Source organism: Emydura macquarii, unplaced genomic scaffold (genome assembly GCF_026122565.2).
Source record: "Emydura macquarii macquarii isolate MOO-44397 ecotype Brisbane River unplaced genomic scaffold, CSIRO-AGI_Emac_v2 contig_480, whole genome shotgun sequence".
Taxonomy (NCBI): Eukaryota; Metazoa; Chordata; order Testudines; family Chelidae; genus Emydura; species Emydura macquarii.
Genome location: NW_027130617.1, coordinates 4,576,050 through 4,600,779, shown reverse-complemented (window position 1 = coordinate 4,600,779; position 24,730 = coordinate 4,576,050). Strand labels below are relative to the sequence as shown.

General features: G+C 38.6%; 1 protein-coding gene across 3 annotated transcripts; it reads left to right on the top strand.

Moving 5' to 3' along the window:
• The first annotated feature begins 589 nt into the window (after positions 1-589).
• On the top strand, positions 590-23,901 carry RNPC3 (RNA binding region (RNP1, RRM) containing 3). Of its 3 annotated transcripts, none has more exons than XM_067538350.1 (15): positions 590-883; positions 3,197-3,244; positions 5,912-6,030; positions 8,942-9,025; positions 9,573-9,684; positions 10,582-10,650; positions 12,684-12,832; positions 14,083-14,208; positions 16,741-16,877; positions 17,299-17,460; positions 17,696-17,790; positions 17,869-17,927; positions 18,726-18,858; positions 19,630-19,702; positions 22,656-23,901. In XM_067538350.1, exons 1-14 carry the CDS (start codon positions 689-691, stop codon positions 19,687-19,689), a joined length of 1,548 nt encoding a protein of 515 aa, XP_067394451.1. In that variant the 5' UTR covers positions 590-688; the 3' UTR covers positions 19,690-19,702; positions 22,656-23,901. The 3 variants fall into 3 exon arrangements, with proteins under 3 accessions (XP_067394451.1, XP_067394450.1, XP_067394453.1); XM_067538349.1 differs by having other exon boundaries at positions 23,629-23,891; XM_067538352.1 differs by lacking the exon at positions 590-883 and adding an exon at positions 1,077-2,619 and having other exon boundaries at positions 23,629-23,891.
• Positions 23,902-24,730: the final 829 nt, after the last annotated feature.

Genomic DNA, 24,730 nt, shown 5'->3' with positions numbered 1-24,730 from the left:
TCCAAGGCTGATTTAATCTGGGGGATGGATTAGGTTCCAGGCCTACACTAGGATCCTGCTCAGGGAATGGTCAGAGTCTGAGGCTTTGTCTACACCTAGCTCTGGCTACCAGCGGGGCTGCAGTCGCCCATGCCCGGGCTCGCAGCCCAGCAGCAGCTGCCCACGGCTTTGCCAGCCAGGCTGCTAACGGGGCTGCAGACGCCCGGGGGCGGGAGGGAAGTTACCTCACCACGCGGCTCACAACCACTACTCGGGCGCCGCTCGGGCTGGGGACCGGTCGAGCCATGGAGCGCAGCCCCGACCGACACCGTTTAGTCCCGCCCATACCAAGATGGGGGAGGGGCGGAACCGAGGTCGGCCGGCTCCGCCCCCAGTGTCCGCCTTACCTCCTCTGGCTCTGAGGAACGTCCCTTCCGCAGCTGTGCGCGCTGCGGCGTAGCCTAGGGAGCGCGGTGCGCGTGCCCCGCTCCACCCTGCCCTGCCGCCGCGCTGGAACAAACCGGAAGAGCCCAGACTCTCGCGAGGTTTGTATTCCCCGCTCGGCCCAGGCCCGGAGTTCTCGCGAGAGTTGTGTGGTGTGTGGGACTAGTGCTGCTCCCGTCCCGTCCACGGGTACCGGCGGGGCCGGGTGGCTGCGCTCGGGCTCTCTGACCTCCCCGGATCAGCCACTCCCCCTTCCCCAAACAGGATGGCGGCCCCTGGCCCTGAGGAGGAGCAGGCGGTGGCAGGGGGAGGGCCCGGGCCCCCACGCGTGGGGCGGCGGCGGAGCCGGACGCTGCTGGTGCGGCACCTACCCGCCGACCTGACGGCCGCGGAGAAGGAGGATCTGCTGAGGCACTTCGGGGCCGCGTCCGTGCGGGTCCTGTCCGACCAGGGGCGGCTGGTAGGGAGCGGGGGGGACGGGACATCATGTCCGGCGGGGCACCCGGGGGAGAGGGACACCCCGCCCTCAGCGGCGGCTGTGACAGGGGCGGGGCAGGGGTGCGGACTGGGAGGGGGGGGGTCTCCCCCACACACCCCCTTGCTTTGGCGCTGCACCAGGAATCCGGAAGAAGGATCTTTTCTCTGCGGAGGAGGCTCCACCCTTTACTCGCCCCGTCCCCCTAAAGTCTCCGCCCCGGGGTGGGGAAGTAGGGCTGTCTCTGGTCGGGGGGGAGGAGGGGAAGAGCCATCGACAGCCCCCACCCTGAAAGGGAGCCGGCCGGGGCGGGGAGTTTGTCCCGTCCTTCCCCCTTCTCGATGCCAGAGAAAGGCGAGTTTATTCTTGCCCCTGGCGCGCGGCAGTTATGGTTGAAGGAGCCCCTTGGCTGGCCGAAGCAGAAATAGAGATGTAGCGATCCGCAGAAAGGTTGACTCCATGGCCCTGTGGTTAGGGCGTTCACCTGGGGGATCCAGCTGCCAGACCTCATTTAATTTGGACAAGGGGAAACAGCTCCCGTGGCAGAGTGGGGATTTGAATGTCTCCCCCCGTGCAGCAGAGCACCCTAATCACCATCTGTTCTGGGGCGTCCCCGCCCACCCCCTTCAGATTCCATCCTGGACCCAACTAAAGTTTTGAAACTGTTATGTTCCCATAAAATTTCTGGTTTTGATAAGCCGTCATTTTCTGCTGGGGGGAAAAATGTATGACGGCTCTCCTACAGTGGGCCTCCAGACAGATGCAGGGATCTGGCCGCACAGAGCTTATTGCAGGATCAGGCTTTTGTTATGACAATGCTAAATGGCTGACAAAAGATTAGTAGGCCCCTAAATAATACACCAAAATATGCAATATGATTTCCATGCCCAATACTGTTAGGAAAGCATTCTGAAAATAAGCACACAATTTTCTTTTTTTATTGATGTACAGTACGGTTAGTCTTAAGGGCCATTGGTGTAAAAAATACAGAATTTCCAGTTTGGGGTTAAAAGCTGTCAAACCCACTGAACCAGGAATTTGAGAATGGCCTTTATATAAAATAAAGGTATTTCAAACTCTAACTTAGAATTTTGTAGTGATGAAAATTATTATAATGGTGCCAGTGGATGCACCAGATCTCCCAGACATGCAAGATGCATGGACTGTTGCTTAGAGGTGAAAAAGCTAAATTGTTTTTAAAAAATGCAAGATGATTTAAAAGCTTGAAATACTACACTTAATTTTTTTTTTTTTTTTTTACATTGTACAGTTCCAGAGTAGAGGGGTTTCATCAAGAAAGTAATTGTGGCAATGCCCTATTATACATTTGGTCTGTTACCTTGAAATGTGAATTTTCTTTATCGTCTTCTGTTAGACCCTTAATGCTTTTTTATTATAACAGGTTATATTGTTTAAACCTCAGTCTAAAATTCAGTTACTAGAACTATTTGTGTGTGAATAAAATTAAGTACGTGTTTTAGTGTTTGCAGGATCAGGGTATAAAATTATACCAGCAAATAAAACTAGGCTGCAGTCTAAACTATTTAATTAAATGATAGTTTGTTCCAGATTTGAAATCTGAGAAGGCATTTTGGAACAAGTGGCTTGTACTTAGAAAAAGAGGTAAACCCTCCATGCTAGAAAATAAGCAGAAAGCCTCCCAAATTTCACAACACAGCAATAGATGTGATGTTTCCATTGCAACAGGAAAAGTAATGTTGGTAAGATTACTTTGATGAAGATGTTCCACCAAGTGGCACTGTTGAAACGCATTTTATTCACTTGAAAAGCTTGTGTCGTAAAACATGACTAATATATAATTAGGATGACTTTGAGATGGTATACTCATGTAAAAATTAAGGCTTGATAAACGTCCCCAAGATCTGCTTTCCCACAGACTAAGCATGCTTTAATTTTATGTTGGCAAATGTTCACTTCTTCCCCATAACCCCTCTACTGCTTCACAGAGCTCCTCCATTGCCTTCCTGGACACGGAGCAGACTTATCTTCCCTCTTGTTTCTTTTTGTGAACCATGTACTCCCTGGTCCCCCGTCTCTTGCCCCAAACATACATTTACTAGACTAAAAACCAGAAAACTTGAAACCTGCAAATAACTTAATAGATTAACTTTGACATTTTCTTTTATAATTTACCTTTAAAATCTAATTTACATGTAATTTCTAATGCTAAATCTTTGGGAAATATCTGTAGTCCAAAAGTCTGTGTATATGGTTGAGAACTCACATACACTGATCTAAAAAGGTATAACAGATAAATAATATTTGTTTGTTTTCCAGAAACATACAGCTTTTGCTACTTTCCCCAATGAAAATGCAGCTGTAAAGGTTTGTATTGGGCTTTTCATTAAATATTTTAGCAAAGGGCTTTTCTAAGTTTCTAGCTAACTTTTAACATTTCCTGGATCTCCCAATATTGGGAGTTAGGGGAAAAAAGATGCAAAACAAATACCAAAATAAAGTATGGTGATAGGTGGTTTAAGTGTATACATGCTAGTCATTACTAAAACAAACAGTTATATCACAGGTTTGGTTATAGCAAACATAAAGTTTGTGTCCCACGGTAATTGAATGTTTCCTATAACATTTGTTAAAGGGCTTCACCTGTGCTGATAAGTGCACATTCAGGACTGCACCCTGAAAAAATCTTTTTCTTAGTTTGATAAGAGCAGGGATGTTGCCATGTTGATAGGCACTTTGCAAATGAGGGAGAGAGGTAATAATAATGTTTATATAGCATTTGTTTGCAGATCTTACACCTTCAAAAAGGAGGTAAGATTCATTATGTATATTTTACAGTTGGGAGAACTGAGGCACAGAAAGGTGAAGTGGTTTGCCCAGTGTCACCCAGATGACCAGTGAAAAAGCTAGAAACAGAATCTATGTTCTGTCTAGTAGGCCACACTGTATACTATAATTTTCAAGAAAGTGATTTTGAATGAGTCAGTTGAATAATGATTTGGCTTCAAGTGGCTCTGGTGTTCTTTATTGCCGTGCCACAAGTGTGGCAAAAATATTAGTTATCAGCTCTGTAGTTGCTCACCAAAATCCAGGCTTGCTGACTTGTCAGAGCTTCAGAGATCCACAGTTCAGGAATCTTGGTTCTAGAACATTGTTTTGTACAGAATGAGATTTGAACCATGCTAACTATAATCATATTTAAACATGGCCATTGATTCTAGGATTCTAGCATGATTTGCTTGAGCTGTGTGGAGAGGAGTATTATATTTCGAGAACTGTTTTAGAACAGTATAGAGTATGTAGAGGGCCCCATGTTTTCCTGAATTGTCATGGTTAGAATCCTGTAAGGTGAGTGAGTAGTTTGCAGTTGTTATATTCACCTTCATCTGCCATTGTGTTGCCTAGCTTGGTTAAATGTCCCTGAAGTTCCTCATTGTTTTCTTTAGACAGTTTTGATCCATGACAATACTTTCCTTTTCACTCCAGAACTACTTAGGTTCTTTAGTAGCTTCTTGGGAAGAAACTTCTTAGCCTATGTCCACACTGCAACTTAAGCCCAGGTTAGTGGGACTCTCGTCAGCTGAACCATGTTAGGGAACCGTGTTCTGAGTGTCTACATTGTATTTCAACCCTAGGTTCTTTTCTAACCCATGCTTGGACCTAGGGCTTTGACAACCACAATGCAGTACACAAACCGGAGTCAAAGTAACCTTATCCCTGAGTCCCTAGCACGCTCTCCTCTCTTCCCCCTCTGGCCCCTGAAATATGGCTGCTCTAGCTCTAGAACTGTAGTGCACTGTGGGAAAACTTTATTGCCTGCCCTGCATATGACCAGAAAGCAGCTCATTGTGCAAAGGGTTTGATTGATTCACTTTCCATTGCAAACCCAGGAGGCTCTCATAGCAGATGGGTGATGAGAAGAGAATGGTTTGCTGGTCTTTGCTGCTACCATTTGGAAAGTGGGGAGTGGCTTCCAATTTTAGTAGAGTAGATTGTATACTGTTGAGATAGAGAGGACAAAGGAAATTGTCCCATGGAATTGTGGGATACCGCCAGCTAACTCCCGGGACCCAAGTCAGGGGGGCTGGGTCTACACTGCGAAGAAATAGGGCTTGGATCCTGGGTCCTGACTTAACTCCAGCGCTGACTCTCCACCCGTGCTGGGACCCTGGATCTGAGCCTTGGGTTAGTGCAATTGCAGTGTAGATTCAAAGGGGGATAGTCTTGCGCCTGGGCTCAAGCACGTGCTTATGTTGCAGTTTAGACATACCTTCAAAGGTCTCTTGAAAGTCTACATATATTATGTCAGCTGGTTTTGTTTTATCCACTGCTTTGTTGACATACTCAAAGGCGTCTAATAATTGGTCAGACACGATTAGTCTTTGCTGAAACTGTGCTGTTCAGACCCTATCATATCATGAATTTCCAGGTGTTCTTCTGTTCTATTTTTAAAGTATTGTTTGTTATATTAATAAATATAGAATCTTTAAGCTCTACATGGAGAGCAACATATTAATAGAATAGTTTTTGGCTTAATAATTAAATGTGCTATCTTATTTGAAGGATATCCAACAGAGTTACTAATATTGATACAGGTGTCAGTTTTCCACTAAGATGTCCATGTTTTCCAAAAATGATTTACAAAAGTCAAGCCTCTTTATTTTTAGTAAGCTAAAAATAAAGCATGCAATTATTAAAACCTTGACTTTTGAAAACCTTGACTTTTGATAGCCTTGATTTAGCACTTCTGAAAATTAATAGAGGTTAATGTCTTTCCCTTTCCCAAATCAACTTGCAACAGGTAGACAGGTGTTATAGTAGGTTTTGACCTGTTACATTTTATAAAGTAGAAGTTTAGGTGAAAATCAGGCTATATATTGGAAATGGCAACTGAAAGGGGTAGGATGTCAGGAAGTGAGCCTTGAAAAATGAAAATATTAATTTATATTGGAATGTATTTAAATATTTCTCTTTATTAGCTTAACTGAATCTTCATAGTCTTTGTTTATTTGTTGCTATTGTGATTATTTGAAGGCCTTGTCAAGACTACATCAACTGAGAATTTTAGGTCACACTCTAGTTGTTGAATTTGCAAAGGAGCAAGACAATGTTCATGTACTTAGCCAATCTTCACTCTCAGAGAAAAATAAAAGGTAAGTTTGTGGATAATTGCTTGTTTCCATATTTAGAGGTTTTTTTATAACTTTGACCATCACAATAAGAAAAATGGTTTTTAAAATGTATTCACAATTGTCATTTATTTTCAATCATAAAATAAACCATGTGCATTTAAAAAACATTAACATATTTGAGTACAATTACTACTCTAGACTGAGGGCCCAAATCCTGCCCAAATTACTCATTTCTTATGCCACCTTATATACCTAATACATTATTATATTATATCCTAATTCAGTGTTTCCTAAATGATTGGTCTTGACTCACTGGTTGGTCATGGAAAGGTTATAGATGGGTCACAGGCCTGGTGCAGAAGTGAGTCCATGAGGGAGTGGGGTGATTGGAGAGTGAGCCTGTCCTGCACTCACCTCACAGTGGTAGCTCCTGTCCCCTAAGGATGGGCCCAGCTCCCTGCTCTGGGCATTGTGACCTGGCTTATAGGGTCACAGTACCTCTGAGGAGTGGGGAGCCGAGCGCCGTGTCCTCCACCTCACCCTGGCCTCCCCTGCATCTGGCTGGGATTAGGTTGCAGTGCTAGGGCAGAGGGTATTGCTCTGAGTGGTTGCTGCTACCTTGTCAGGATGAGGAAGAGGTGACAGAGGAGGAAGTTGGCCTGTGATTTTTGGGAGGGTCCCCATGAACTTAGACTTTGGTTGGGTTGCGAAAAAAGACAAAATGCAGTTGGGGCAGGGTCACCGTAGTAAAACGTTTGGGAACCACTGCACTACTCTGTGTAGTCCCATTGGTTTCCACTTGCAGAGTAAGTCTCCAGCCCTTCAGTGCCTCCACATGTGCCCACACAAGACTTCTTACAGTGCAGGGGCTACAATTCTCTGTGGGACTTAAACAGACTGCACAGCAGTGTGGAAAGGTTTTCTTAGCCCTCTTCCACTGCATATTGTTTTAGCTGCCAGGCAGAATCTGACTCTAAAACCTCAGTCTTGTGAGGAAACACTGCACAAGTGCACGGTTTCCCTTCATGAAGCTCCTTGCTGGGTTGGGCCTAAGTGATTAATTCATAATATTATCAAATTACTTAACATTTTGAATACAATACAAAAATGACTGGGTTCTTGAGATTATAGTTAATGTGTAGTTAGTCTTCAAAATATGTCTTTTTCTAGCCCCGTTCATTCTAAATCTGTAGCTATATAGGAGTGTGGTAGTTTGGGTCATTTTATCATCTTTCACATTGTGACCCGTCCGTGCCTAGAGTAGCCACCTGAAAATGCCAAGGTCAGGGCAGGCTGCAAAAGGAGAGCAGATTCTCCCAGCACTGGTGGGTGACACTGAAGTCAGACTTCCCAACCAGCCACAAACAATGCTTCTGATTCCCCCCACTGGTTATCAAGAAGCCAAAACAAAAATATACACAGCCCCCTTCACTGCATTTCAGTCTCTGGCTCCCATTCAGCCACTAGGTCCAGTAAAGAGACCAGTTTTATTTAAAACTCTATGCTCTTTACCAAAAAGGTTTCTCTTGACCCCAAAGGGTCAGCCACAGTACCAGATCAATATAAATTTGGATCTTACCCAAAATACCACGCTGCCAGCCAATCCTTTAGTTATTAAAACTAAAGGTTTATTATAAAAAGAAAGAAACAAACTTTAAGAGAAATGTTAAATAATTAAAGCAATCAGACACATACAATTGATTTGGAAGTCCATATATATCAGGTTTCTATAAGAATTGTGGAGTTTGCAGCTTTTGTATAGTCCCTCTGGTTTACATCCGGTATTCAGTTGTTGATGAGTTCATCCAGAGGTAGGCTGAAGACTGGTGACTGAAGACAAAATGGATGTGGTGCAGCTGCCTTTTATGTCCTTTGGCTTTTGCCATACTTCTTGTGGAAATTTACAGGAATAAGATGGAGTACAGGGTCTCATGAGTGGGGTCTCATGAGTGGCTTCTCCCCCTGGGCCCATTGTACCTGTGAATTTCCTTAATGGAGCATTAAGCAGACTAGTGCTGCAGCCATCCTGTCTGGGGTGTTGCTCAGAAACACAGTACAATATGAAATACAAAAAAACATATCTATTACTTCCATTACCCACACAACACATGAACATAAACATTATCATCTTACTTAGCACATTATAGCCGTTCTAATGGTACCTGATATGGCATATCTCACATGAATTATTATGATTCTGACATATTAATGTTAAAAAATATAATAAATCCCTCCCAATCCAGCCAGCATGACACACACAATACTTCATTTCCAGGAACACAGTAGGGGATCAAGTAAAGCATGAAAGACTTAGAAACTCTAAATTCCTGATTTCAGGTCACCAGATTTAAAAATTCAAAATTATATCATAATAGAGACCTAGTTTAATGTCATGTCAGTATAATGCATAGTCAAGTTGCCTCATTACATACATTCTACAGCATATATACACACAGATTTATCTATCAAATTTGTGTTTAAGTAAAATTAAAATCAACCACAGAACAACATAAACATTTGACTTGTACACAGTAAAGAAGAGAAATTGAGATAAGACTGAAAATTTTCTCATATCACAATTTTGTACTTTAGTATCATACAAGCCTTCAAGCACTGTTTAATATGATATTGTTTTTTCATGACATTTGACACAGTATGTGGGTGGTGATGCATTTTGTGCTGGATGGCATGCTTAACTCTGAATTTTTTTGTTAAAGAGATCAGGACAAGTCTTAAAGGACTAGGTACTATAATTACAGTACTAGCACCCTCTACAAAGGATGTAAAGGCCAGTTGACTAGCCCACTGTATTTTGGAATAAATTATGAATGTTACAAATGAAATGTGTTTTATAGTCTTCTGCAAGGTATTTTGTATTACGTATTTCATAGAGTTTTGCCCAACGTTAATTAATAATAATCTATTTTTTCAGGTCAGAAGAACCCGTGGAAGAAGAAAAGGAACGGAAAGAGCCAAGCTGTCCTAAAATAGAAAATGGAATTGCTCCCAGCCATGGGTAAGTACTTAAGCAGAAAAAGAATAACTGTTTTATTCTTGCCACATTCTATAAGGTTGTTATCCTCTTAATATAATTAAGTATATAAACATTAAGCATGTGAGTAAAGTTCAGTAAATCTGTAAGTGTTAAGATCTTAATTGTTGATCTTAATTGAGAACTTAATATGGATGTATAAAACACACAGCTTATTTTGGGGGAAAAAACTGTAACCGTTACAAACTGATGAAAGAAAATTCTAAGTTGTCTACAGCTGTTGTGGTTTACATATAGAAATTGCTATAGTGGATCTGACTGAAAGCCTGACTAGTCCAGTATCCTGTCTCAAATAGCGGCCAGTGTCAAATGCTTCAGAGGAAGCTGTTAAGAACCCTGCAGGCAGCAGATGATGGAGTAATTTATCTGCCCCCCTTTGTTAGGTCTCATCCTATCTCTGGTAGTTAGAGGTTGACAATTTTACCTGTAGGATTCGGGAACTATAAGGTTTTTTGATGTTGCTGCTGGTTTATTGATTTTAAAAGTTTCTACAATGTTTATTTTTCCTCAGGCTAACCTTTCCTATGAATTCTTGCCTCAAATATCTGTATCCACCGCCTTCAAGTACAATCCTAGCAAATATAGCAAATGCCTTGGCAAGTGTGCCCAAATTTTATGTACAGGTAAGTGAAGAAGGAGAAAAGCAAAGGAATACAAGTCAAACACCAATATTTTCTTTGTTTTTATTTGTTTGTTAATATATACTATAGTAACTATTGTCCTACAGAGTAGTGTTGTTCCTTTAGTTCCTGTGGATAGTTAAGACTTGATTTTCAGTGCCACAAAGTCAACTCTTTGCTATTAAATAAGTTGAGATAAATATAAAGAAGATTTAGTTGATGAGAAGTGGATGTAATTTCTCTAGCATTGAATACTCCACTGGATAATTTCGTCCTACTCTGTTTTTGACTCAGGTACCCAATACTATATATTGGCTCAGAGCAAACCTTTTGTGTTAGTTTTACTTAGCCACTATAAGGTGTGTTGGGTTTCCGTTGCTCACTAATTAACTAACATTTTAATTTTAGTCTTAACATTCTGCTATGAAGAGAGAAATTTTGTAAGGTAAGCTTCATATGGGGCCAGATCGTCAGCTGGTGTAAATTGGCATAGCTCTGACTTCAGTGGAGCTACACCAATATACACCCCTAGGGATCTCACCCATAGTGCTTAACTAATGCCAATGCTGGTAGAGTACAATATAAGTGGTAAGTAATTAAAAAAAGCAAAAACACAATAACTGATTTCTTATAGTTGGAGTGAGTTTTAAAGTATACTGCTACTTGAAAATAATTGCAAAAAGACACCTTCTGACCTAATGGAATGGAAACTGAAGATTCCAAAATAACTTATACTGATAACATTTAACAAAACATGGCTGTTGTAAAAGTCTGTAGATTTTGACTTGTATGGTTTACAGTTGAATGGTATGTTAAAAAATCATTTTAAAGAATTGGAAAGTACTGTGTCAGATAACTAGTTTGTTTCTAAAGGGAATTGTTCTCAAATTTTTATTTCAGGTGCTGCACCTTATGAATAAAATGAATCTACCCCCACCCTTTGGACCAGTTACTGCTCGACCTCCCATGGTAAGAAATTTTGTACATTATATTTAATATGTGTGCCTTGTCCTAGAAGGTTCTTTGGTATTTGTTGTCGATTAGACATTTGTCCAGTTATTGGAAGTGTTGGCATGGGCTCCAAACTGGTGTATATGTCTATTTTCTGCCAGAAGGAAAACTGAATTTTCCAACAGTATGAGAGGAAAACCAATGTGCCTTTTGGTAATATCTTTAGAATATTTTAAAGAATAATGGACGGCAGTATAATGGAGATTATAGTAGAGGAAAAAATATTGTGTAACAGTTATAGGAAACATTAAATTCATTTGAATGTTACATTGTTAATCCATTGCATAAGTAACACATGAAATGTTCTTTGATCTATGCATTCATAGAGAGTTCTAATGAGATTCAGACTGCTGATGTGATTGTGGATGTTGTGGATTTCACTTGCTTTGACCCTAGGATTTCATTTTTATGGTGAAAGCAGTTTTCCTGGCCTTACGAAGGGGAAGAGACAAAGATAACCAAAATTTCTGGCCCCAGTTCTCCACTGTGTTTGGACACAGAAAGCTGTCTTCAACTCCCTGATCCCTAGCTTCCTGGCTCTAGCAAATATTAGAGCTGCGGAAGGCTTACTGTAAGTTATGCCATTGTCAGGCTCAGGCTCAGGGAAGCTCAGGTCCAATACACCCCACAGCTTGTCCTCTAATACCACCACCTTCTGCTTTTGGGTAGGTAGTTGCTTTAGGGGGTTACATGGTGCACAGTAAATTTAGCAAACTAATGAATTCACCCTGATACTTTTGAAACTACTCTGTGCATCTTATAAGACAAGATCAAACACTGGGAATGTAATGATCAGGTAAAAATTAGTAACAGTTGAAAAGAAGGTCGTGGAAAATCACACAGCTACTCAATTTGGCTTAGATCGAGCTGAACTTTAATCATGACGAACACCCCGTGCTGATCTCTGGAACTTTGCCTTGGTTCAGAATACAGATGGCTTATATAGGTTTGTTTAAGATTACTTTTCACAGATCTTATAGTGGAATTCCAATACTTAACAGATCACTCACCGCACCTAGGATACTTAACGCATAATGGGATTCTCCTGGTGCTAACAAGTCCCGGGGACTTTCCCGGTGCCAGCAAGTCCCGAGTCACATACAATCACTGGTTATCTATCACAGGAATCGCTGACAGGGTATAGCTGGGTGCGGTTACAAAGGTAGTTAGCGTCTTACAACATAGACCAACGATTTTGTATTTCTCTCATAGTCCCAGTCTAAGGCATCCTGCCTGAATTTTTGTGATTCCACAAGAGGCCCAGTCTTCTAAAATGCTGAGCAGCTTTTACAGAGCACTGAATATTTTCATTGACTTCAGCACTTTGTGCAACTGTCCCCATGTTTGTTCATCTAAGTGACTGTAAATTTTACAGTAAAGTGCATCGGGATTTCTAATACTGGGGATGAAGTTATTTTGGGGGGAAGCTGCTCATAATATTCCTACAGTAATTTCATTTCTGTAATCAATAACTAATCCCTCGCTACACCTGTAGGTAAGTAAGTATTATCCCTATTTTACAGAGGAAAGGTGTTTATGGCTTGTCCAAAGTCACAGAGATTCAGCGTAATAGCTGAGATTAGAATTTGAGATCATCTGGCTTCCTGTCATATGCTCAGACCATGCTCCTTTCTCATCTATAGAACTAAAAATGAAAAAGCAAACCCCAGGAGAAGCTAGCTGTTTTTCCTTCCTTAGTTTCTGAAAAGCTCCAATTAGTGCTCTTCCCCCACCCTCCACTCCCAATTTTTATTTGAAGAGTTAAGTATTTTGTTACTGTTTTTTAGTTTGAATTGTTTGATGTAAAATTCTCATGAAACTGAATTTGTCAAGAGTGAGTAGATAGTTCTCAATAAACCTCTCGTTTTGAAAAGCTTTCTTTGCTATCTGCAAGTTTATCACATTTGAGACTTTATTCAGAAGAAATTAAAACATTTTTCCAAAATGAGTTTTTTTTTAAAGGCTTCAGTTTTATTTCTTTCATTGATTAGTATGAAGAATATTTACCAGTGCCTGTGCCGCCACCTCCTATCCCACCGTTGCCTCCAGAGGAGCCTCCTTTGCCTGAAGAAGAGGAAGATCAAGTATCTAGCAGAGAAGAATCTGAATATGAAAGTGCTGATGAGGAAGAAAAGGAGAGGTTTGTAATTATAATCAATAACAAGTCATGGTTTGTTTTTTTGGGATTTTTTTGTTTTTTGTTTTTTTAAAGAAAAAAGTGCTGTTCTTATAGGTCTCAATCCAGCGAAAATCAGCCTCTGTGCCTCCTGGCCCACAGAATTTCCAGTTTTGCTACTGAACATCCATAGTTATTTTAATATGTAAGTGGACTTTCCATAAATTTTAAAGAAGCTGCTGTTCTTAATATGCTCTCTAAAGCCGACAGCACTCCTGTGAAAGTCAGTCAGGGCAAGGAGAAGGTGACGATGTGGCTCAAGAATTAACACTATTAGTTTCTGTACCCTTGTACTCTTTCAAAATTCCTACTGAGAAGGGAAGTTCTCTTATCTGTTAGGGGAAGATGCATAGAAAATCTAGTCTGTGCTCTGGAATTGAAGTGTCAGCTTTCCACCCACCTGCATGCTGTGTTCAGTCCCATATATGTGGGGGATTAACAGAGTTGTATACTGAATATGATGCAGGAGATGCAAAGCTCATTTGCATGTGCTCTCCTCTCATTAAATAGCTGCGCCACTTGCTTTTAATTTGGATTGCTTTTATTATTTTGAGAAATTTGTGGAAAGCTGACTTTCTGTAGCACTCCACACTACTATTACCCTGTACTGAAGCCAACGTTCAGGGCTTGCCTGACTTAGAAGGCCAAAATTTGATTGTGTATTATATGCATTATGCCATGTATTATGTACGATTAGGCCTTTAGGGCAGTCTTTAAAAGAATTTCCCACTGCTAATCTGTTGCCTCCAATTTAAGTGTCTAAAATTCCTTGAAATATTGAAGAATTTAACTCATCCTAATTAGAACAAATACTTTTAACGTTACTTTGCTGAAACATTTCTTTTTAGGAGTCATAATATGCTAATGAGATTTGTGTTTCTTGTATGTTTACCTTTTTCTATATGGTGAGTGATTTAGACAGATCTTATACATACTTTCCTCATGTTTAAGTACTACTCCAATTTAATAATCTGTTATCATCAATCTAAAATGTTCTGCAATACTTATTATACAGTATTAAACACAGTAAATAATATTAATGTGTAGCTGCATTCTGCTAGTATATAACAAATGTTTGTGGGATACAATAGAAGAATTCAACACATTTCAGTTTCAGAAGTCCTGTTTGGAAAAAGGGGCTACATTTCTAAACTGGCATCTCTAGATTAAAAACTAAACTGTTTTTGGGTGTCTTTCTTGTGTTTCAAATTTAGAATGACTAAATTGATGGAATTAGCAACCGTACAGCCTAAAAGACCAATAACCACAAAGCAGCGTGGTGTGAGAAAAAAGCAAAAGATAAAAGACTTACTGAATGCTCCCACATGTACTCCCCACAGGTACTATGTTGTTGTTTGTATTTCTGTAGTGCTTATCATGTATTGAATACAATGAATAATCACCAGGAAAAAATGCCTTACTCCGGGTGTTTTATTTTTCTACCTCACAACCTCTAACTCAGAGAGTCCTACTGTAAGATGAAGTGCTGTAGCTGAACCCTTGCAATTGTTTCTAAAGCTCTTCCCTGAGCAGATGGCACTTGGATCATACTCTGAAGTCTCCAAGATTTGAACTTCGCCTGATCTCAAACCAAAGTTCTACAGCTGTGGACCCTTTATTGAGAGAGTTGCTCTGGCCCCTACCGTATCGGTTTTTCTACCAATGCCCTGGTTTGAAATACACCTGAACAGAACCCCAGATCACTACTCTATCCCACTCCAACTAAAGGCTGGAACATAGATCTGAATAAGGCATAGGCCATCTCTAGTAGAAATATGAAAATACAGAAGATGATAATTCTGTTTAAATGCTTTGGCATCTCCAGCTTTGTACCTGTGTCCCTAATACACAGTAGTAATATTTTGATCTCCTGACAATTAACTGTTTAAAAATGTATTTATACAAATATATTCACTCTTCCTTGCACCTCTGAAGAAAACTAAATGGTGCATTTTTATACCATTAGAACGGCAGAGGACACTTGTTAATTCTGCTTTGTGACTAGCTTAAAGAATATAAGACAGTTCTGCGTTTGCAGAGCTCTAATAGAAAGCTGTGAAGGAAAGAAAAAAAAATTACTTCACTTTTACATGGCTTCTTTCTAGAAAAACTAATCTAGACTTATTTTTGTTCTTAGTTATTTAAGAAAATTGTCCTTTAAAGATGAGCTACAAAAGATTTTTTTCAAAATTGGGTTGTCCTTTTCTGCTTCTTTAGATGAAAGCCTGGAAGTTTTGGGGGATGGGTGGGGGGGAGGGGTTATTGTAGTTTAAAATATTTTTTCCCCTACTTCAACAATGTGGTGACTAAGATTTAAAGGGGTGATGTCAGCTAAATTGGTCCAACGCCCTCTAAAATTCTAATTCTGGTAAGGTAAGTTGCACTTTAGCATGTGCCAAATTGGTGGAGTTAAAGCTTAGGCTCTCCCCAGGCATTAACTTGACAGATTGCTAAAGTACAGCTTGCCTTCTCTTTACTAGAATTGTACATGTTGGTTGTTAGAACGAACTAGCTAACATGATCTGATGTCACACCTTTAAATCATGGTCTAGACATAGCCCTGGAAACATCAGGGGTGTCAAGTCTGGTCTATTGCTGAAGGGCCCTTGGAGAATCTCGAAGCACAATTAACATGTGTCCATGCACTGTAGTTGAAAGGATGGTGGTGCTGAATATTTAACAATGTCCTTTACCCAAAATGTTAACTAGTCATTGAAGCCAAATAACAGTTTTATACAGTCTGCTTTAAACATCCTTCTCCACTCCATTTAACTTTCATTCTTATTTCTTGTTATGTCATCATATCATTTGTTTTCCACTCATGAGAGAATCTTCAGCCAGAAGAGGACCTCTATTCTAATGTAAAAGACTCATAAACTTTAAGGCTAGAAGGGACCATTATGATCATGTAGTCTTATCTCCTGCAAATTGCAGGCCACAGAACCTCACCCACCCACTCCTGTAATAAACCCATAAACTCAGACTGAGTTAATGAAGTCCTAAAAATGTTATTTAAAGATCTGGAGTTACAGCAATCCACTGTGTACTCTAGATCAAACCAGCTAATCACCCAATGCTGCAGAGGAAAGTGAATCCCCCTCCTCCCCCCCCAGGGTTTTTGCCAATCTGATTTGGGGCAAAATTCCTTCCTGACCACAAATATGGTGATCAGTTAAATACTGAGGATGTGGTGACATGCAGTAGCTGAACCTGGGAAATTATTCTCTGTAGTAACTCCGAGCCCTCCCCATCTAGTGTCCCATCTCTAGCTGTTTAAGATTTTTGCTAATAGCAGTCATGAATGGGCCATATGCCATTGGAGGCAACCTCATGACAGCACCCCCTCTGTAAACTTATCATGCTCAGTCTAGAAACAAGTTAGGTTTTTTGCCTCTGTTTCTCCCTTTGGAAGGCTGTTCCAGAACTTTACTCCTTTAGTAGTTAGAAGCCTTCATCTAATTTCAAGACTAAGCTTTTTAAAAAACCAAATATCTTTTCAATCCTCTTTCGTGTAGAGAGACAAAACAAGCCTAATTTATTTTCCTTGGCATGCAATCTTTAAGGAAGTGCATTTTATTGTACCTCATATTATTCCATTTAATATTTCTCTTGAGGGGTTTTTTTGTATGAGAGTCTACCTGTCCTGTAACATCTTTGTTTTTGCTGTTTGCCAACTAAACGTGTCCTGTCGTTGATGAACTAAATGTAACCCACAAAATATTAATAAGTCTAAAGTTTAAAGTTGCTTTGGAAATAGAAAACTAATGCGCTAATGATAAACTACATGAAATATAGCTGGAAAATATGTATTTTGTTTGACCATGCCTGTTTCACTGACCATTTAAACTTTGACATATTGTTGTTTTAAACAGTAATCTGCACCCTACATTATCACCTTCGGATGTGTTTGAGCAGCCGCAATCCGTAGGCCATAAAAAAATTAAGTTCCATATTTCTACAGACATTCCGGCCGTTCTTCAGAAAAGCTTAGAAAGCAAAGAAAACAATGGTAAGAATGCATATCCTTAAATACCTCTGTTAAATCATTTGAAATATTTTAAGATGCAAAGAAACAGGCAAGATGATATGTTAACAGAGTTGAATATTTTTATATTCTGTGACTTGGAGATTGAGGGTTCTGTAAATAGTATTGGTTGATTTTATGTTCGTTTAATGTGAGATTTCTTTTAAGGAATTCAACTCAAAGGCCTGTCAAAGTAGGAATTAAGACAGATTGCTCTTTATGCATTTGCAAAAGACAAATAATCATTATGTATATACTAAAATTCCTTTTTATCTTGACTATGATATTCAGAATTTAATCCCTTTAAAACTTCAGGATTTTCTGGTTTGCAGTCCGCTGGCTCCTTTTTTTTAAAGATGAATCAACTATTAAAAACAGCTTGAACTGTATTGTATTCAACTTTCAGACCTTTATGCAACCACAGAAGAAATAACTAATGCAGGATTTGGAAAGATCTTCCCAGCTCCTAGCTCTAATGATAAAGAAGAGATCAAAAGAGAAGATGATGAAATACCATCAGAATTTGTTTCTAGAAGGGAACTGGAAAAAGGCAGACTTTCTAGAGAAGGTACTTTTTTTTTTTTTTTTTTTATTATATTATATTATTATATACAAATCAATTAAAAATGTATTAATACTTTGTTTAAAATATTAATTTTCATTACTATTACGTAGTCTACAATTTAGTATTTGTTGTAAAATATTTGTTTTTATTACAATTAAAAAGCTGAGATTCAGATTTATTAAATAAGTCATATAACATGCTGATATATTATTTTTCCCATCTTTCTGTCTTGGCCAAGAAATGGAAAAACATTCCATTTTCAAAAACTATGAGCCAGGTGATCCAAACTGCAGGATTTATGTGAAGAATTTAGCTAAACAAGTTCAAGAAAAGGTGAGTAAGGATTTATTATAATGTTTTGTTGTTTTTATTTGTTTGCTATCTTTCCTTACATTCACATTTTAATTTCAGGATCTCAAGTTTATTTTTGGAAGATATGTTGACTTTCATTCAGAAACTGAACGAATTATGTAAGTTATTTCAATTCTTGATAGAATTTAAACTGTGCACTAACTTACAGCAATAGTGAAATCTATAGTTGTTTCAGTCATTTTCAGTCCCTTTTGTCTGCTTCTAATTTTGCGGGAGAGAAAATTGTTTTGGCCTGAAAAGGTTAATTGGTGGAGGAGAGTAGAATTTTTTCCACAGAACTGTCAGCTAGTGGAAGCGTTTGGTTTTTTCACATTGTACTTCAGTACAAAATGCCCAGTTTAAGTATTTTATCTGGAAGTGGGGTGCCTATTAGCAGAATATTTTGTAATGCCTATTGCTTAATATTGGGGAAAGATTGGATAATTTTTTTAAATGCAACATTTATAATATACTCTGTGTGCATGCAACTGCTACTGAGTGGAGCAGTACATCTAGGTCTAAAGACAGCCTGTGCTGTGCCTTTTAGAACAGACACCTGAGTTCCAGTTCCTGATGTCACCAGATTGGCCAAAGTGTACAGCATTGTAACAACTGAAGTCCTAGGTGGCTATGCATCTGTTAAATGTTTGGTCGTGTATTCGGTATTTATTGCAGTAGTACAGCAACCTGTAGTCCTGCCAACTAACAGTGATTTTTAACAAATTGCTACTGTATTTTTCCAAACAAACTATCATCCGTGTCTAATGACACAACCCTGTCTGTACCAGAATGTAGGTATCTCTGCCACTTCCATTCGCTCCTCAATTGGCAGCATGTGAAATGTAGGCATATTTGAAATTGTGGTGGAGACAAGGTAAAATCTAAACCTTTCATCCCTCTCCCAACTTTATTTCTAGGTTTGATATACGTTTGATGAAAGAAGGTCGTATGAAAGGACAGGCTTTCATTGGTCTTCCTAATGAAAAAGCAGCTACTAAAGCTTTAAAAGAAGTAAATGGATATGTTTTGTTTGAAAAACCCATGGTGGTTGTATCCTTTTCCAAACATTTTCATGTTAGTTCCTTTAAATTTTGGATGATTCCTGAGATTCTTGTTTCCTGTCTTGTGTGTTATATTTTATATATCTATAGCAAGAATTAGATCTTTCTTATTAAAATTACAGGCAATGTAATAATTATGTAATTTACATTTGCTTCAGTGATAATTTAAAACTTTATAGGTAGACTTCATTCTGAGACAGAAGAGTAACTGTATGACTTTAAAATAAAATCACCACTTATGTCTTTGTCCTGCAAACACTTACAGAATCATAGAAGATTCGGATTGGAAGGGCCCTCAGGAGGTCATCTAGTCCAACCCCCTGCTCAAGGCATATGCTTAACTTCATTCACATTAGTCCCATTGAATAAAGTAAAGTTATGCAAGTGTGTAAGTGTTTGCACAATAGGGGCCTTATTGTGGAAGATTCTGATATGTTCTCAAAATTCCTTTACAAATCAACAAGCTGTTTCTTTCCAATGTTTACATTCAGATAAAAAAAGTTATGTAACAAGTCTAAATTGAGAATGTTATGATAGTGAAATAGTTCCATTTGATTTGAAGAAAGGGTAAGTGTAGCTTCATGTAACTGGAATAAGAGGTAAAGTTGGATTGAGCTTGCACAGTAAGTTCAAAACATGTTCATTTGCCAAAAATTTATTTACATTCTAGTGAGTTAGTATTTCTCTACTAATTGATTCTGGCTTTCTGCTAATAATTATTACTTATACTTGGCCTCATAGTCCTTAACAAAAACCTTAGCAATTTGCACGATCCGCTAGACCAAAACAGGATTCCAAAGAAGAGAGAAGAAAGAGATAGAACAATGCTAAAGGTAAGTAGGTTTAGTGAGAAAGGAAAGAGAACATTCAGACATGCAGGCTGAATTTTTAAAAATAGTCCATTTGAGTACATAGCAGGGGAGGAAAAATTCTATCAGGAAACCAGTGTGCAAGTAGGCTGTGTTAACCTGTGTTAATGTTTTACTACTACCTCCATTTAAGCCCTGGTCTACACTTACCTGAAGATTCGGCAGCAGTCGATGGGAGTTACGCAAACTACACAGAGTAGCTTGCTTAATTCCTGTCAACTGCTGTGCTTCTCTTCTGCGCGCCGTCTTCACTGCACTGCGCCGACACAGTGCTATGCTACTTGAGGGGGTGGTTTTACTCAGTCGACTTCCTGATCGATTAAGCAGTCTACAAGGACCGCTCAATCGATCCAGAAAGATCGATCTGGCAGCAGCGACTTTGCCGCCATCAGTATAGACATACCCTTAGAATCATGGAGTCTATATCCCAGTCCTCAAGTTGTAGCACTGTTACGTGTTGACATTCAACCCTCAAACCAGAAAAGTGGGGAGAGAGGGAGTTTTGGAGAAATTTATGACCATTGACCCTACAGTTAACTTTGAGGGATTGTGGCACATAGGTGAGAGTAGGATGCTTCCAGTGTAACCTCTCAGGGTCATATGTCAGCAGGGCTATATACCCCAGAAGCAGTTACTGCTTCATTGCTGTAACCCCATAAATAGTACTTTAGTTTTCATGCTGGCATCTACCAAGCAGTCTTTGCTTTGGCAAACCTATATTTAGTCAGTGGGATCTGTGCATCATTGCAGGTCCCTTTTAAGCCTTGTCTAGTCTAGGATAGAGCAGCTAATGTGATGCTAAACAAGATTGTGCCCTTTCTGTGGACATGGACAATTGTGCTTAAATATGTGTTTATCCCTAGGATACCTGTCCACACTGACAACAAAAGTATGTTTAAAATCATGATAGTACCATGTTTGAAAACGTTCCTGTTTCCTAGTATAGACAAAGCCTTAGTGTGAGTGTATCTGAGAAAATATCTCCAAAAAGTTCTTCGGTTTAAATCTGGTGTCTGTTGATGATTCTCAGTTGAAAGGAAGTTGAAATGAAGTTACATTCAATGTTGCTGTTTCTGATGGAAAAATAACGGCACATTTTCTTAAAAATTATATTTTGAGATGCTCAGCATTTCTGTTGTTAATGAAGTATTTATTAAAATAGACATTTTATTATAGATTTCTTGTTCTGTCCATTATGTCATTTGGAGGCCATGCTGTCTAACCTATATATTGTCCTTAAGGGTATTTCTAATGTTTTTGAATTGTTGGTAAGACTCCCTCTGAAACTCATGGTTTGGGCAATAATGAGATGGGTGTAGTGTACTTTTGAATAAGCTTTTCATCCACTTGGCAAAGTTAGTTGTTTGATTTTTATCAAATTAAAAACAAATGCTGCGTACAAGTATTTTCTTATGTTGGTTGAAAAGAAATAAAAGTTGGCTAAATTATTCTAATAGTGACAAAGGCAGAAATAAACTTTGTTTTGATAGCTGTATCCTATTGTTCCTTTATGGAATTATTCCATTGTTTTAAGGTTATTTTATGTAATGACAAGTGCAAAAAAATTTTCTTTAAAAGGATGTTGGCAACATTTAATTCCAAGCACCGGAAAAAATTGTAGTGTAATTAAACACTAGTCTTTTCAATTTATTCCTTGTCCCCCCCACCCCTCCAAAAATCACTATTTAAATTTCTGACTACAAATGTCAATTGGCGTTCCAATTATATAAATAGAAAAGACTAGACCTTGGTTTGGTCACTAATCATGTTCTTAATCAATTCAGAATTATTAGTTTGGAGTCAGCTGTCATACTTCCATGAGCTTTATTTACAAAGTAAAAAGATTAGATATACAGTTAACAAGTTAAAATTAAAAGTCTAATAAACTGAGTTAAAGTCAAAACACTTCTTAAACCCAGGCTTTTGTATCTAAGAATTGTGGAATACATAATACTGTAGTGTGTACAGTCGCCCGCTACAGAACTCAAGCAAAGTGGCTCAGTGGAGGGCTGAGTTTAATTACCTTTGAATTGTTTCACTTTTGCTAAAGAATAACAAACCTAAGCCCTAATTGTATTTGAATATATTTTCTCTTTGGTTGCCAAGAGCCAAAATACCATGATGTACACTAGCTTTTGATGCAAAATAGTGGTTCCTGTGGTATGAAATCTAGATCTGCAAGGACCAAAGATTTAAAAGATTCAGGTTTACAAGTAAATTTTCTAAATCAAGTAAAATAAAAATACTATAAAATGCGAATTGTATACACAGCATGCTTGGGCTTTTAAATTGATGCACCTTATTAGTGTCAAATTATTTTTAAACAGTGAAAAAGGCTAAATTTAATTGACAGTAATTATTCTAAGTGTTATTACTTCCTCCTTTATGAAGATATTGTAATGCACATGCTTTCCCAGAAGATGAAAAATACACACCTTTTTCATTGGCTGGAAATTCCCTTTTCCTGTCACTAGCTAATGTTTTCATGAACCATTGTGTACCCAATTCTGCTATAAATAAAATACCAGCTACGTGAGAGAGCATGGTCATGTAGAAGAAGCTAACGTAGCAAAGGTTACCAGCTTCAGTGAGAAAGGTAGCCTGAGAGACTTAATTGGATGGAAGCATGACTTTTTTTTAGGAACTGATGAAAAATAGAATCTTATATAAAATGCAGACCACTGAATGAACGGGACAGTAAACTCTGGCATTTTCCTAATAGTTCATCGAGTAGCCTCACATACTTACGGGTATGGAGTCATCATTGGCGCAAACGTGAGCTCTCAGTAATCTGTTGATAAGGAATCGAAACAGCTGTATTTTATCAATCTTGCTTATAATAGGTAGTAAAAAAGTTGTATAAATGCAATACTGAGAATCAAGTAAAATTAAACCACATTCTGCTGTTCTTCTTTAGAAACATTCCTGCGTAAATACTGCAGTAATACTGTCATGCAGAGTGTATCCTTTCTTGTTGTATCCTTTTTTGTGCAATGTTTCCCATAGCCCCCAAATACCTCAACGTTCTTTTCTAGTGTAGGTGCGGGGAGGAATTTACTCTTTTTACAATTTTGTAAATCTCTGTTAAAATAAGTAACATATACTTAAAATTATAAAGGGAACTTTTTCAGGGAGAAAGTTAGTGAATCAGGTCACTTATTTATTTAAAGGGACACCATGATCACTTCTAGACTCAAAATGTGACCTTTCCTCCCTGTTCCTTCTCTAAATCCATATACTTCTTTATTTTATGGGCCATATCTTGAGCTGGTGTAAATTGGCCATGTTCCATTGACTTCAACGGCGCTATGCTGACTTATACCAGCTGAGGAGCTGGCTCTAGATGTTTTTTTAAAAAACATAGCAACACCACACTGTTACAATTTGTTTCAATTTGATGGGGGTGATTATAAGTGGAAAACAACCCTTGAAGTTGTCTTTCTAAGTAATACATTTATTTAATGATAGCTTTTGCCCCAGTTTGTGGGAAGCAACCTGTAGTTAATTTCTCTTTGTAGATTTTTCCCTTTTTAGAATAGAGAACAGAAAATCTAGCAATGTCACATAATGAAGTAACACAGACCAAAGTCAAATTTTATTATTCATTGCTACCTTTGTTTCTCACTTTCTGGTAGTGTTTTGTGGCAACTAATCTATATTTTCCTGGGGGATTTGTACAATAGCATTCTGTGATTAACCTTACTTTTTTAAGTTTAATATAAACTAATACATGCTATATGTAGTAAGTCAAATTTAGCTGTCTCAGACATGATTCACTAATTTTCTATATATTAAGATCTTTCAACTTTCCACTTAAGCTTTCTTCTAACAACTGAACATGGTAATTTCCCGGTCGTTTATACTTTTAACATGCCTTTATAATGTTCCAGGTTCCTTTTGTGTTCCATCTCTTTCAAGTGTTATCAAGCCGTGGGAAGAAGCAATGTGATCAACAGGACTATTGAACAGTGCGTAGTAGCATTTCAAATGTATTTAAAACAAGACTTAATTCTCTTCATTCTTAAAAGTTCCAAATGCTTTTAAACAAATTGTAGCCTATCAGAAGACAGATATATGAAAAATGTATATTAGTCCACTTGTTAAATCTCTAATAAATTATTCCTTTTCCCTTAATTTTGCGTTATTCCTGTTCTTTTTTGGAGATGAGGCATTTACCTCTTACAGAAACACAATAAATACTAAAGTATTTTATATCTTTATGCCTTTTATGTCAGAAGAGAGACTCATAGTCTCTAAGGTGAATCATCTTTTCTTTTTGCCTGGAGGATGTTGATGTGCTCTCTGAGAGTAAAAATGGGGATAAGAATTGGTTTTATTGAATCAGGAATTCTTGTTTTTCCTTGGAAACGGTACTGAACTAATGCTCTGGTATTGTGTTGGGAGCACTGTACCATCAGAGATTTTGTCATTCAAATGAACGTGAGTTGCTGCTGGTCATTCACTCTTGGCTTGAGAATTACACTGGTATGACCAATGTCAATAAAGCAGGGACCATGTCTTTGTGTGTGTTTGCACAGTCCAAAGAGGACCCAGTCCTGATTGAGGCTTCTGGACGTCACCATAAGAGAAATATCAAACAATCAATGTAAGCACTGCTAAGCCAAGTGACCAATGTAGGCTAGCAGTCTTCTGTTACTGAAGCAGCAGTGCTATCAATCAATGCTTTAGGCCAGTGATACTCAGACTGAGGCTTGCAAGCCTCAAGTGGCTCTTTAATGTGTGTCCTGTGGCTCTTGGCAACACATGATATTAAAACACTGTGACTTAATTATTAACCAATCAGCATGATTTTATTATGTTGTTAACCAATTGTAGTTGATACAATAATATTTGGTCAGTCATTTTGCTGTTAGAATAATTATATATAAAATAGTAAATGAAACAATGAATTCCCACTACAGTGACTCTTTTGGGTAATGTTGATCGCTAATTTGGAGGTTGGAGTATTATTGCTCTACGCTATCTAAAAGT

Coding starts and splice junctions, on each gene's coding strand:
- RNPC3 (XM_067538350.1), top strand. CDS start 689: ATGGCGGCCCCTGGCCCTGAGGAGGAGCAGGCGGTGGCAGGGGGAGGG. Junction 6,031..8,941: donor CTCTCAGAGAAAAATAAAAG/GTAAGTTTGTGG, acceptor CTATTTTTTCAG/GTCAGAAGAACCCGTGGAAG. Junction 18,859..19,629: donor TTGAAAAACCCATGGTGGTT/GTATCCTTTTCC, acceptor CAAAAACCTTAG/CAATTTGCACGATCCGCTAG.